This window comes from Entelurus aequoreus, linkage group LG09, assembly GCF_033978785.1.
Source record: "Entelurus aequoreus isolate RoL-2023_Sb linkage group LG09, RoL_Eaeq_v1.1, whole genome shotgun sequence".
NCBI lineage: Eukaryota > Metazoa > Chordata > Actinopteri > Syngnathiformes > Syngnathidae > Entelurus > Entelurus aequoreus.
Window position 1 is genome coordinate 57886658 of NC_084739.1, and position 14007 is coordinate 57900664.

General features: G+C 38.2%; 1 protein-coding gene across 1 annotated transcript in view; it reads left to right on the plus strand.

Annotated features, from left to right (window-relative positions):
* polr1c (RNA polymerase I and III subunit C) overlaps positions 1–14007 on the plus strand; it is a 47982-nt gene that overhangs the window by 14363 nt on the left and 19612 nt on the right. The window contains exons 5-6 of the mRNA XM_062057768.1: positions 2373–2504; positions 13613–13765. Coding sequence (XP_061913752.1) covers positions 2373–2504; positions 13613–13765 — 285 coding nt within the window. The remainder of the gene's footprint in view (positions 1–2372; positions 2505–13612; positions 13766–14007) is intronic.

Sequence of the window (14007 nt, forward strand, 5' to 3'; positions counted from 1 at the left end):
CTACTAATAACAAAGATGAAAAATTCATTCATAAATATGTATTTTTACTGTAACTGCTGCTCATTGAGCTGTTACAAAAATTAAAATGACTATTAAAATGTTGTCAATTTAAAAGAAAGGAAAGGCGAAGTGCTAAAAAAAACAAAAAACCTTGTTTATGTAAAAAAAAAAAGAAAACTGTTAAAATAGCAGCAATGAAAACAAACCAAACACAAAATCTAACTTCCTCAAAAAGAAAATCATTTTGTGTTGATTAAAAACCTGCACACTGGTATATTGACTATTGATTAACTCTTGACCGTTTTAGCTCTGTAATAGACTCATTGTGTAGAATTCTATATTTGATTATTCTTAAAATGTTGGCTATGTAATAGATTGTATCTTTAATGTTATGATACCTCCGCATTGGTGCCTGCCTGTCTGCGCGCGGTTCATGTTTAAGTGCCTTTTTTTACGGCATTGCAAATTGACGCTGCTTTAAAACGCATTTGAATTGACAATATTTGGTTGGCTGACTTTGGCTAAAATTGTAGTAAATTTTCACACAACTTCGTCTCACTCTTGTTAACTAGCTAGCAAGGTAGAAGCTAACAGTAGTCTTACCGAGGCTGTGTCCGCATCCTCCTTCCAAATGTCCGAAGTCATGTCTCCGCTTTAAATGCTCGCGTATCACAGATGTACTGCCTTAAAGGCCTACTGAAACCCACTACTACCGACCACGCAGTCTGATAGTTTATATATCAATGATGAAATCTTAACATTGAAACACATGCCAATACAGCCGGGTTAACTTATAAAGTGCAATTTTAAAATTCCCGCCCCACTTCCGGTTGAAAAACTCCTTTGGATATGATTTATGCGCGTGACGTCACAAAATCCACGGAAGTGGTTGGACCCCATCGAACCCGATACAGAAACCTCTTGTTTTCTTCCACAAAATTCCACAGTATTCTGGACATCTGTGTTGGTGAATCTTTTGCAATTTGTTCAATGAACAATGGAGGCTGCAAAGAAGAACGTTGTAGGTGGGATCGATCGGTGTATTAGCGGCTAAGTACAATACTTACAGCAACACAACAAGGACTACTTACTACGCTTAGCCGATGCTTGCCGCCAAACCCACGGATGAAGTCCTTCGTCGCGCCGTTAATCGCTGGAACGCAGGTGAGCACGGCTGTTGATGGGAAAATGAGGGCTGGCTGGCGTAGGTGGAGCGCTAATGTTTTTATCATAGTTCTGTGAGGTCCGGTTGCTAAATTAGCCTTAGCGTCGTTAGCAACAGCATTGTTAAGCCTTACCAGGCTGAGAATTTTTAACCGTGTAGTTACATGTACATGGTTTAATAGTATTGTTGATCTTCTGTCTATCCTTCCAGTCAGGGGTTTATTTCTTTTGTTTCTATCTTTATTTGAGAATGATGCTATCACGTTAGCTCAGTAGCTAAGTGTGTCACCGATGTATTGTCGTGGAGATAAAAGTCACTTTAAATGTCCATTTCGCGTTCTCGACTCTCATTTTCAAGAGGATATAGTATCTGAGGTGGTTTAAAATACAAATCCGTGATCCACAACAGAAAAAGGAGAGAGTGTGGAATCCAATGAGCCAGCTTGGACCTAAGTTACGGTCAGAGCGAAAAAATATACGTCCATCACTGCCTCTTGAGTTCTTCACTCTAACGTTCCTCATCTACGAATCTTTCATCCTCGCTCAAATTAATGGGGTAATCGTCGCTTTGTCGCTCCGAATCTCTCGCTCCATTGTAAACAACGGGGAATTGTGAGGAATACTAGCTCCTGTGACGTCACGCTACTTCCGGTACAGGCAAGGCTTTTTTTATCAGCGAGCAAAAATTCCGAACTTTATCGTCGATTTTCTGTACTAAATCCTTTCAGCAAAAATATGGCAATATCGCGAAATGATCAAGTATGACACACAGAATGGATCTGCTATTCCCGTTTAAATAAAAAAAATTCATTTCAGTAGGCCTTTAAAAAGAAGGTCTGCTTTAAAAAATCAGCAAGCGATTCATGTTTTTAACAAAAATAAGAGGAAATATCTTCACATTTTACATGTTATCACTGGCGATGTTTTTTGCAATTGACCCACTTCCGGCCGGAAAACACGAGTGATATTGTCGACAAATACAATTGTTAGCGACAAATTTTATTGTCGACAATGTTTACTAATCGTCACAGCCCTATTGGTAATGGAGAGAAGTACGTTTTGGGGGGGAACAGACTTTGTTGCTGCGTGTTTTGGTCACTGCACATTTGATCCCCCAAAACACCATTAATTATTTGAATGGCTCACATTGATCTCCCTTTTCTTATATCCTGATCACAGGCAAACTTTCTGCTATATTTGTGTTTTAGATGAAGACTCTGCAAAGGAGGAAGAATCAGAAATAGACACAATCAAACTACACTTAAAGATTAAATGTAGCAGGAACCCCAGAACAAGCAAGGATTCTTCTGATCCACGGGAACTCTATGAAAACCACGTAGGTATGTTCCACACAACAAGCCTGCGTTCCAATTTTGTCATTTTAGCCGATGCCCACTGTTTACTCTAAAGTCTTCGCCTGCACAATTGTGCACTGCTCAAGTGTCCTCCGCACACAGCAAATAAAAATAAAACCAAACCTAAACTTTAAACAAAATAAACACATTATTTATTCTGCACCATTTTGCAATGCAATAAGTAACAGGTGAGAAAAGGCAGTAAAACAGTGTGATTAATGGTGATGCAGCAGCTTCTCTAACTCTCAGAACTAAGCCCTACTTTCAGACCAGTTTTAGCTCCACTTTAGTGCTAAACTCGCGTGTGAAGTATAGCCCACCAGTGTTTCCCATAAACTGCCAAGATACCTGTGGCGGTGGGGGCGTGGCTATGGGCGTGGTCACCATGACATCATCGAGTAATTTGCATAATTTACTACAATGATATGATTTTCTCTAAAAAGGCTAAAAAAATTTATACTTACTAATTAATAATAACAGTTTTGTTTTAAACGTCCGTCCATCCATCCATCCATCCATCCATCCATCCATCCATCCATTTTACAATATAATTACAACACTTTATGTACATATTTATATACAGATTTGAACAATAAGTTATTCACTGAAGTATATTTATTAATTGTGGTTCTTACAAAAAATATATCTTATAAAAATATAAAAGCTAAAATGTCTCTTAAAGCTCTGCCCCTTTAATTAGTGCATACTAAATAATTTAACTTTAGCCTACTACCACAACCATATTATTTACCAGCAACATAAAGTGAAACAGAGGCAGAGGTGTCCTGCCACAGTCAGTAACAAATAAACAGAAAATAGTAGTGGTGGTAGATAGACACAAAGCTTCATCAAACATCTGATTCACTGAACAAAGAGCTCCAAAAATCTTGATCCTACACTTCTCTTTTGTAAAGTAAATCTGAACAGCCGATATGGGCATCTACATCAACTATATGATTTGCCTGAGAAGCTTGACAGGACACAAAAAAAAAAAATATATTTTTTTTTGTGGCGGCCTTAATTCTTTTGTGGCGGGCCGCCACAAATAAATGAATGTGTGGGAAACACTGCCCACCGTCTTCGGGCCATCAAAGACAGTTCGGTCATCACAATTTCACTGAAGTTGAAATCTGTGCTGGGAAGACAGCAGCTCTTGAAGACAACAGAGTGGCGGAGCAAGATGAAGCAATGTGCTCACAAGCAAAAGAGGGGAAAACAGGCCGGCGCGCTCGCCCATCTAAAGGCCAGCAGGCCGCCGATCCTAACTCTCTTCTTGGCCAATGTCCGCTCTCTGGACAACAAAATGGACTTGTTACGTCTGAAGCTGAGTGTTTCCACAAACATGAAGAACTCCGCTATTCTTTGCCTCACGGAAACCCGGTTAAACAACAGCATGCTGGACTTAGCCTTCTCAATAGACAGACTCCGTCTTTTCCGAGGGGACCGCGACCTCCGGTCGGGTAAACCACAGGGAAGCGGACTCTGTGTGTATGTGAATGAAGTTTGGCATACAAACTGTGGACTGGTGAAAAGCTACTGCTCCGAGGAGTTAGAACTTATGACGGTGAAATGTCGACCGCACTATCTGCAAGAGGAGTTTACAGCTGTAATCGTCACTGTTGTTTACATCTCGTCGCTGGACTGTGTGTACACAAATATACAAGGAGCAAAGAGAGGACTGTCACCGTGTGGCCCAAAAATGCAGCCTCTGTGCTCCAGGACTGCTTTCATTGCAGGTCATCAGAGAGGCAGCAATGTGTGAATATGCCTGCTCTGCTCTGTCATCTCGAAATGTGTTGATAATGTCACTTGCATCAGGATGGTAACCCTCAACCCGAACCAGAAACACTGGCTGAATGCTAAAGTGAGAGCTCTGCTGAAAGGTAATCACCTGCCCTACGTTCAGGGCAGGTGAGACGTCAGCACTCAAAGTGGCGAGGAAAGAACTGATTGCAGGCATTGCAAGCGTCACATACGCCCAAAAAATCCAAGGTCAATTCAACTCGATCTCCGGAAAGTATTAAGTGCATCACAAACTACATCATCAGGGATGCACAATGCCCAGTGGACCCCTCTTTGCCAGATGTCCTCATCACATTCTACGCCCGCTTCAGGGACCTTGACACCCCCGCAACTCCCACCCCAACACCTCAAAACCGCACTAAAAGAACACCTCCAGGGAACTTCAACCGTAAACTAACAAACTTCCTTTCACATCCTGCCTCCCCGGATTGTAAATAATCAAATGTAAATAATCAAATGCAGATACTTATTCTCATTCTTATGCTCTCTGATCTCTATCTCTATGTCCACTACTTGCTGTACATATCCTACCAAGTCAGTCCTACACTGTTCCAATGTCCATTTCTCTGATGATGCAATTGTTGACTGAAGTGTTGATATCAACCAAACCTAACCCCCCCCCCCTCCACACCCGGGATTGTAAATAATGTAAATATTTCAATGTACATACTCTGATGTTTATCTTGTGTGATGACTGTATTATGATGATAGTATATATCTGATAGTATATATCTGTATCATGAATCAATTTGGACCCCGACTTAAACAAGTTGAAAAACTTATTCGGGTGTTACCATTTAGTGGTTAATTGTACGGAATATATACTGCAATGTGCAATCTACTAATAAAAGTTTCAATCAATCAATCAATCAATCAAACACCAGACTCACCTCACAACCAGGTGACACGCCCCTAAGTGTGACCACATCAGACGTGAGGAGGTCCCTTTAGAGCAGGAGTCACCAACGCGGTGCCCGCGGGCACCAGGTCGCCCGTAAGGACCAGATGAGTCGCCCGCTGGCCTGTTCTAAAAATAGCTCAAATAGCAGCACTTACCAGTGAGCTGCCTCTATTTTTTAAATTGTATTTATTTACTAGTGTGACAGTCCTAACTGTCGTGCAGGTTCTCAGGACCATCCAGCGAAGACATTGTCGTGAGACGGTTTAGACTTCTTTATTATTTCAATCAAAGAGTCTTTTGCGTGCTTTTCAGCAGCTGCCTTTTTTCTCACGTGAGCACACGAATGGTTTCCTCCCGTCCGCCGTCTGCTTTTCAGCAGCACGTCGCCGTCGTTTGCGTGGCAGCAGAGGATGGTTTCCTCCTGCCCGCCGTCTTTCTCCGTCTCCTTTCTTGATGTTCACGTCTCTCGCCCTTTTATACGGTCCGAGAGGATGATTGCACTGTCCACAGCTGCGCGCTTCACGCACCTTGTGCTGATGGCGGCGTCGCTCCCAGCGCACCCCGCCTTGCCGCTCGCTCATCCACGCCTCCTCGCCGCCATCTTGGAACGGGCGCCGTCGGTCCGCCGGCCCCGCCTCCCCACAACTAGCAAGCTGGTCTCGCTTTGCTCGACATTTTTAATTCTAAGAGAGACAAAACTCAAATAGAATTTGAAAATCCAAGAAAATATTTTAAAGACTTGGTCTTCACCTGTTTAAATAAATTCATTTATTTTTTTACTTTGCTTCTTATAACTTTCAGAAAGACAGTTTTAGAGAAATAATACAACCTTAAAAATGATTTTAGGATTTTTAAACACATATACCTTTTTACCTTTTAAATTCCTTCCTCTTCTTTCCTGACAATTTAAATCAATGTTCAAGTAAATTTATTTTTTAAAGAATAATAAATAAATTGTAATTTAATTCTTCATTTTAGCTTCTGTTTTTTCGACGAAGAATATTTGTGAAATATTTATTCAAACTTATTATGATTAAAATTCAAAAAAAATATTCTGGCAAATCTAGAAAATCTGTAGAATCAAATTAAAATCTTATTTCAAAGTCTTTTGAATTTCTTTTAAAATTTTTGTTCTGGAAAATCTAGAAGAAATAATGATTTGTCTTTGTTAGAAATATAGCTTGGTCCAATTTGTTATATATTGTAACAAAGTGCAGATTGGATTTCAACCTATTTAAAACATGTCATCAAAATTCTAAAATTAATTTTAATCAGGAAAAATTACTAATGATGTTCCATAAATTATTTTTTTTTAATTTTTATTTTATTTTACATTAGTTATTATTTGTACAAACATGGTGCAAAGTAATTCATGATTTGTTTAAAAAATGTTAGTGGCTCGCTAGTTAAAATGGGATATTGTGATTTCACAAGACTGTCTTAGAAGTGATCATTTGAAAATGTTCAATTTGAAAAATGTGCACTTAGAGAAAATATAACAATAAAGTGTTGCATATTGATATTTATTTGTTTCTATATATATTTAATGTGAGAAATCATTAAGATGATCAGTGTTTCCACAATGATAAATATCATTAATTATTAATAATAACATAGAGTTAAAGGTAAATTGAGCAAATTTGCTATTTCTGGCAATTTATTTAAGTGTGTATCAAACTGGTAGCCCTTCGCATTAATCAGTACCCAAGAAGTAGCTCTTGGTTTCAAAAAGGTTGGTGACCCCTGATCTAGAAGAAATAATGATTTGTCTTTGTTAGAAATATAGCTTGGTCCAATTTGTTATATATTGTAACAAAGTGCAGATTGGATTTTAACCTATTTAAAACATGTCATCAAAATTCTAAAATTAATCTTAATCAGGAAAAATTACTAATGATGTTCCATAAAAAAATTTTTTTTAATTTTTATTTTATTTTACATTAGTTATTATTTGTACAAACATGGTGCAAAGTCATTCATGATTTGTTAAAAAAATGTTAGTGGCTCGCTAGTTAAAATGGGATATTGTGATTTCACAAGACTGTCTTAGAAGTGATCATTTGAAAATGTTCAATTTGAAAAATGTGCACTTAGAGAAAATATAAAAATAAAGTGTTGCATATTGATATTTATCTGTTTCTATATATATTTAATGTGAGAAATCATTAAGATGATCAGTGTTTCCACAATGATAAATATCATTAATTATTAATAATAACATAGAGTTAAAGGTAAATTGAGCAAATTTGCTATTTCTGGCAATTTATTTAAGTGTGTATCAAACTGGTAGCCCTTCGCATTAATCAGTACCCAAGAAGTAGCTCTTGGTTTCAAAAAGGTTGGTGACCCCTGCTTTAGAGGATCAACCCCCGCAAAGCTGCAGGACCAGACAACAACCCGGGACGGTTACTGAGAGATTGCGTACACTAGCTGTCTGAGGTGCTGACAGGACTGGCATCCTCCCCACCTGCTTAAAGACTGCCACAATTGTCCCCGTCCCCAAGAGCTCCACAGTGACCTGTTACACTAACCCTGGTAGTCATGAAGTGCTTTGAAAGGCTCATCATGACTCACATCAAGGACACAATTGACGTCACTGTGGACTGCCATCAGTACGGCTATAGGAAAAAACGTTCCACTGACGCCATTTCGTCATTGGTCCACACAGCCCTCAACCACCTGGAGATTTCTACAGTTGCCTGCTCTTTCTGGACTTCTCATCAGCCTTCAACACCATCATCCCACAGACCCTGGTGCAGAAGCTCACCTCTCTCAGACTGAGTCCCACACTGGGTTACCCGGTCCTGGACTTCGACGATTGAAACACACCATCTATGGCCAGAAGTTTAAATACTTATTTTCCCCACTGTTATCTGTATTTGATCCGCTGCTGACTTTCTAGGTTTTTTAGATATGAACAATCCTGAATGTTATGGTCACTTTATTTTGAAAGAGGAAGACCGGAAAAAGTCTAGAAAAAATAGAGGTTGTGAATTCGTTGGAATTTCATTACATGACGTTTGATCCATAAGCAAAAAGTGACTGAGTAGTTGTAAGAGAAACACTTGTTGGCAATAGGCATGTAAAAATATAATAGAACATATAATAGAACATAACTAAAAATGGAGCAAATATATTTAAAATGAATAACAAACAATAACTAAATTATTTCTAATTAAATAATAATAAAGTGAAGTTATTAATGCAGTCTACTGTTGCTAGACCTGCAACTCAAGTCACAATATTTTCTTTTTAAATAAAAAAAAATGCTAATAATTGCGATCATTAAATGGTTTAAGAAGATAACAAAATAAATAATTGAACAAAAAACAAATTCTAAGTAACATTTAACAAATAAATAAATGCAGGCAGGAGCTTAAAAATGAATGTGAATACGTTTTAGAGACTTCTTTTACATTTTTGATTAATTTGCTGCCTCACCCAGACTCTGCCTCCAACGGCCCTCAAAACTACCCAAAGACAGGTATGCCAAGTTGTGCATCGTATTCATAATGACTTGAGGTTGTAATTGCTGCCCAAGTGGCATCAACAAAGTATTTAGTTAAGGCTGTGAATACTGGTACTTATGTACATGTGATTTCTTAGTTTAAAAAAAAAAAACATTTCAAGAAGCCCTTGAAAAACTTTTTCACATTGTCATTATGGGGTATTGTGTGTAGAATTTTGAATTAGAATTGTATTCCATTTTGGTATAAGGCTGTAACATAACAAATGTAGAAAAAGTGAAGAGCTGTGAATACTTTCCAGATGCACTGTAGTTAATGTCAAAACAGTTTTATCTTGAATGTAGTATCTACAGCTATGGTTGGGGCTCTGGTAGATGTTCATGTTCGAAGTGTTGCCTTCTCTTTCCTTGCTGCCATGTCCACAAGCACGTTTAGTACATGCAAAATGTTAAGAGATTTGAGGATAGAGTCAGTAGTGTTTCAATGTTTTGGTAAACAACATCCACATAATTTAGTATTGGAAGTAACAATTGTGAAATGATTCTTTTTCGAAACAGAAATGAAAAACTTTGGATTGATCTGTTGAAAGAACTTAAACAACTACCGGTATATATTTTCTTACAAATATAATCAATATGTGGTTTAAAGGTAAGCTCAGGGTCGATCTAAAGACCTAGATATTTAAATACATAAACTCGCCTTAGTGGATTTCCATCACTAAAATTATTATACATTTCAGGTAGAGATGCATTATATTTTGTGCGAAACACCATACAACTTGATTTTTTCATATTAAGAACAAGCAAGCTTGTTTTTATTAAACAAGTGTTGTACAATATTGAAATATTGTTGCAAATTATACTTGATGTGTGTTATCAGAATTGGAATGGTAAATAACAGTCATGTTCATTGAGATGATCATGGCAGAATGTGCGCATTTAAGGTAAATCCTTAGTAAAAAGAAGTGGGCCTAAATCGGAACCTATCGACTAACATTTGACTGGATTGACAACCATTGACAGAAACATACTGATATCTATCGTGAAGGTAGGAGTTAAATCAAAGGACTGCATTTTGACTCAGTCCAATATGATGCAGATTGTCCAGGAGAAGATAATGGTCGACCATATCATCATGAAAAACATCAACATCAAGCACAAAAACAAAGGAGACTGCTACCGGGCTATCATCCGCAGCCGTGCACCTAACAGGAAAGAGCGAAAATGACGCACATTGGGAAAATTACGTTTTCCCTGCATAAAGAGCATTGGCTGTTGCATTGGCTAAACACGATATATATATATATGTGTGTGTGTGTGTGTGTGTGTGTGTGTGTGTGTGTGTGTGTGTGTGTGTGTGTGTGTGTGTGTGTGTGTGTGTGTGTGTGTGTGTGTGTATATATGTATGTGTATATATATACTGTATATATAAAGACAAAACCAGTGAAGTTGACACGTTGTGTAAATCGTACATAAAAACAGAATACAATGATTTGCAAATCCTTTTCAACCTATATTCAACTGAATAGACTGCAAAGACAAGATACTTAACGTTCGAACTGGTAAACTTTGTTATTTTTTAAAATTATGAGCTCATTCAGAATTTATTGCTTGCAACATGTTTCAAAAAAGCGGGCACAAGTGGTAAAAAAGACTGAAAAAATTGAGGAATGCTCATTAAACACTTATTTGGAACATCTCACAGGTGAACAGTCTAATTGGGAACAGGTGGGTGCCATGATTGTGTATAAAAACAGCTTCCATGAAATGCTCAGTCATTCACAAACAAGGATGGGGCGAGGGTCACCACTGAGTGAACAAATGCGTGAGCAAATTGTCCAACAGTTGAAGAACAACATTTCTCAACAAGCTATTGCAAGGAATTTAGGGATTTCACCATCTATGGTCCGTAATATCATCAAAAGGTTCAGAGAATATGGAGAAATCACTGCACGTAAGCGGCAATGTCTGTGACCTTTGATCCCTCAGGCAGTACTGCATCAAAAAGCGACATCAGTGTGTAAAGGATATCACCACATGGGCTCAGGAACACTTCAGAAAACCACTGTCAGTAACTACAGTTGGTCGCTACATCTGTAAGTGCAAGTTAAAACTCTATGCAAAGCCAAAGCCATTTATCATCAACACCCTAGAACGCCACCGGCTTCGCTGGGCCTGAGCTCATCTAAAATGGACTGATGCAAAGTGGAAAAGGGCTCTATGGTCTGACGAGTCCACATTTCAAATTGTTTTTGGAGACTGTGGATGTCGTGTCCTCCTGACCAAAGAGGAAAAGAACCATCTGGACTGTTATAGGCGCAAAGTTCAAAAGCCGGCATCTGTGATGGTATGGGAGTGTATTAGTGCCCAAGGCATGGGTAACTTACACATCTGTGAAGGCACCATTAACGCTGAAAGGTACATACAGGTTTTGGAGCAACATATGTTGCCATCCAAGCAACGTCTTTTTCATGGACGCCCCTGCTTATTTCAGCAAGACAATGCCAAGCCACATTCTGCACGTGTTACAACAGCGTGGCTTCAAACTAAAAGAGTGCGGGTACTAGACTGGCTTATCTGTAGTACAGACCTGTCTCCCATTCAAAATGTGTGGCACATTATGAAGCATAAAATACCACAACGGAGACCCCGGACTGTTGAACATCTTGTCTTTGCAGTGTATTCAATTGAATATACCCGGTAAGTTGAAAAGGATTTGCAAATCATTATATTCTGTTCTCATTTACCAATTACGCGACGTGCCAACTTCACTGGTTTTGGGTTTTATATATATATATATATATATATATATATATATATATATATATATACATTGCACATCCCCAAAAATATATTTAATAATTTTCTTATTCAATCTTCATTTGTTTACATTTATTTTTTACACAAAATAAAGATGAAAAATAAATAAACACATTTCAGAAGATGAGAATTTTTCAACAAGGCTTTTCTTATGGAACACCTGATGCGGCCCAGCCCCACCCAGACTCCGCCTACAGCGGCCCCCAGGTAAATTGAGTTTGAGATCTCTGTTCAAGACCATTGGGCCAGCACTACAACTCTCGTTCAACTCACAAATGGCATTATGTTATTTTCCTGAAGGAAAAACTATTTAGATGAGGTGAAATAACATGTTGAGCCATAGAATAAGGGGTAGTATGCCGTGTACGAAAAACAGATAAGTGCTCATTGAAAGCATTAGAAAAAAATCAGGTTTCACATTCATTTGTTTAGTTTTACATTGGTTCCTTTAAAAGCCAATATTTTTCCCAATGGTTGGGTTGCTTGAATGAGCGATATTTGACCCATTTGACGAGGCTTATATGAGCAGAGTTTATCTATGGAAGATGTGAGCCTTTAACTCTGATGCTTCTTATGGGAGCATGTTTATTCGTTACTTCACAACAAAATAAGTAATCATCAATATAAGGAAATTATTGAAATCTGTCCCAAATAATATTGATCAGATCATGGTATAGGTTGATTGGCAACACTAAATTGGCTCTAGTGTGTGAATGTGAGTGTGAATGTTGTCTGTCTGTGTTGGCCCTGCGATGAGGTGGCGACTTGTCCAGGTTGTACCCCTCCTTTCCGTCCGAATGCAGATGGGATAGGCTACAGCACCCCAGCAACCCCGAGAGAGACAAGTGGTAGAAAATGGATGGATGGATGGATTTATGAAGAGATCAAAGTTATTTTTTTACACTGTCTAAATTGTATATATTTTGGGGAGGATCGGGGCCAAAATAAAATAGTACATTTTTGCCTTTGCATTTTACAATATGGGAAAACCCACAAGCCAAAAAAAAAAAGTGTGGGAATCCGCAGGGAAAGAAGGAAAATACAACGGGATTTCCCGACAAATACAATAAGGTTTAAGGATATGGTTTAGCACATTGGCCAATCTTCTTTTTAGGGCAGCTGACGTATTCCCCAGCTGCAGATTTAGTCATTTTAGACGGGGGAGATGGGAGCCTCCTCCATCATTCCTTAAGAATAGGAGCTTTGTGCCGTGATAGTGGTCCTGATACAGCAGCTGCACGCGACTTGAAGGACTTTTACTCAAGCATGTACCCAAGGGATGATATGAAGGAACATTTTAGTGTTATTAAAACCGTTACTTTTTTATACCGCGATGTACCTTAAAATTAGTAACAGGTCCATGCTTAGTCGTGACGATGTCACGGTAAATGCTTGCAGTAGTAAAATCTTAAGGCGGTCAACCTAAATATTAGATCGATCGCCTTTTTGTTTGGTCAGGCAGTGTGTAGACAGCTTTTGCACTGGTATAATGGTTAATATTGTACAGATCTTCAACAATTAATTGATTAGAAAAAGCTTAGATTAATATTCTGTTGCTTGGATTGTCCGTATATGTGTAACTAATAAGAATTGATCAAATACAGACTGCATGGAGTGCCTGAACTTTAGATACACAAACGTAGTCGCGCACGGCCTCTGAAATAGAGCGCACAATAGCGCGTTGGTGTGTGGATGCTGTTATCTGTGTGGCGGAAAACAGTGGAGATTTATTTTTTAATGGTTTTAATTCACGCATGTCAATTTCAATGTTGGTCAAGTGCATTTATTAGAAAAAAATAATGAAGTTACTCGATTAAATCCAACAAACTAATTGATAGATTATTAGATTTCTAGAATAATCGACAGCTGCAATCCTAATATTGTTCAAATGTTGCATTTAGAATCAGGACATTTCAAAGTGCTTCCAGCACACCTAAAGTGGTTGTGTTCCATAATCTACTGTACTGTATGATACGATTCCAAATATGTATTTAATAAAGCATTGCTTTTATTAAACTTATTGGATAAAGGACTTGATCTGAAATTTCTGGTCAAGCTTTTTTCCTATGTCTTATTAATAATTGTCACCCATCCTCATTGTAGTTTATTCCAGAGACATAAAGTGGGTTCCCATTGGTAACCAGGCTGACGTGTTTGCCGACTCCAACATTGGACCAGTCCATGATGACATCATGATAGCGCTGCTACGTCCAGGACAGGAACTTGACATTATCATGCACTGCGTCAAAGGAATTGGTGAGTCTCACTGATGCTTTAAACATTTGTTTTCTAATCTGTATAGTAATACAGTTGTCCCTCGTTTATCACGCTTATCTAAAAACTAAATGTGGAAAAACCTAAATAAGACTTTTAAATAAATAATTGAGTTTTGGGTTTATTTGTCAGCAAAGTTTAGTATTTAATCTCCCCTGACAGTTTCTCAGCTGTTTCTATTACTGTACAGTGAATTAGTACTAGAGATCGACTGATGTGTTTTT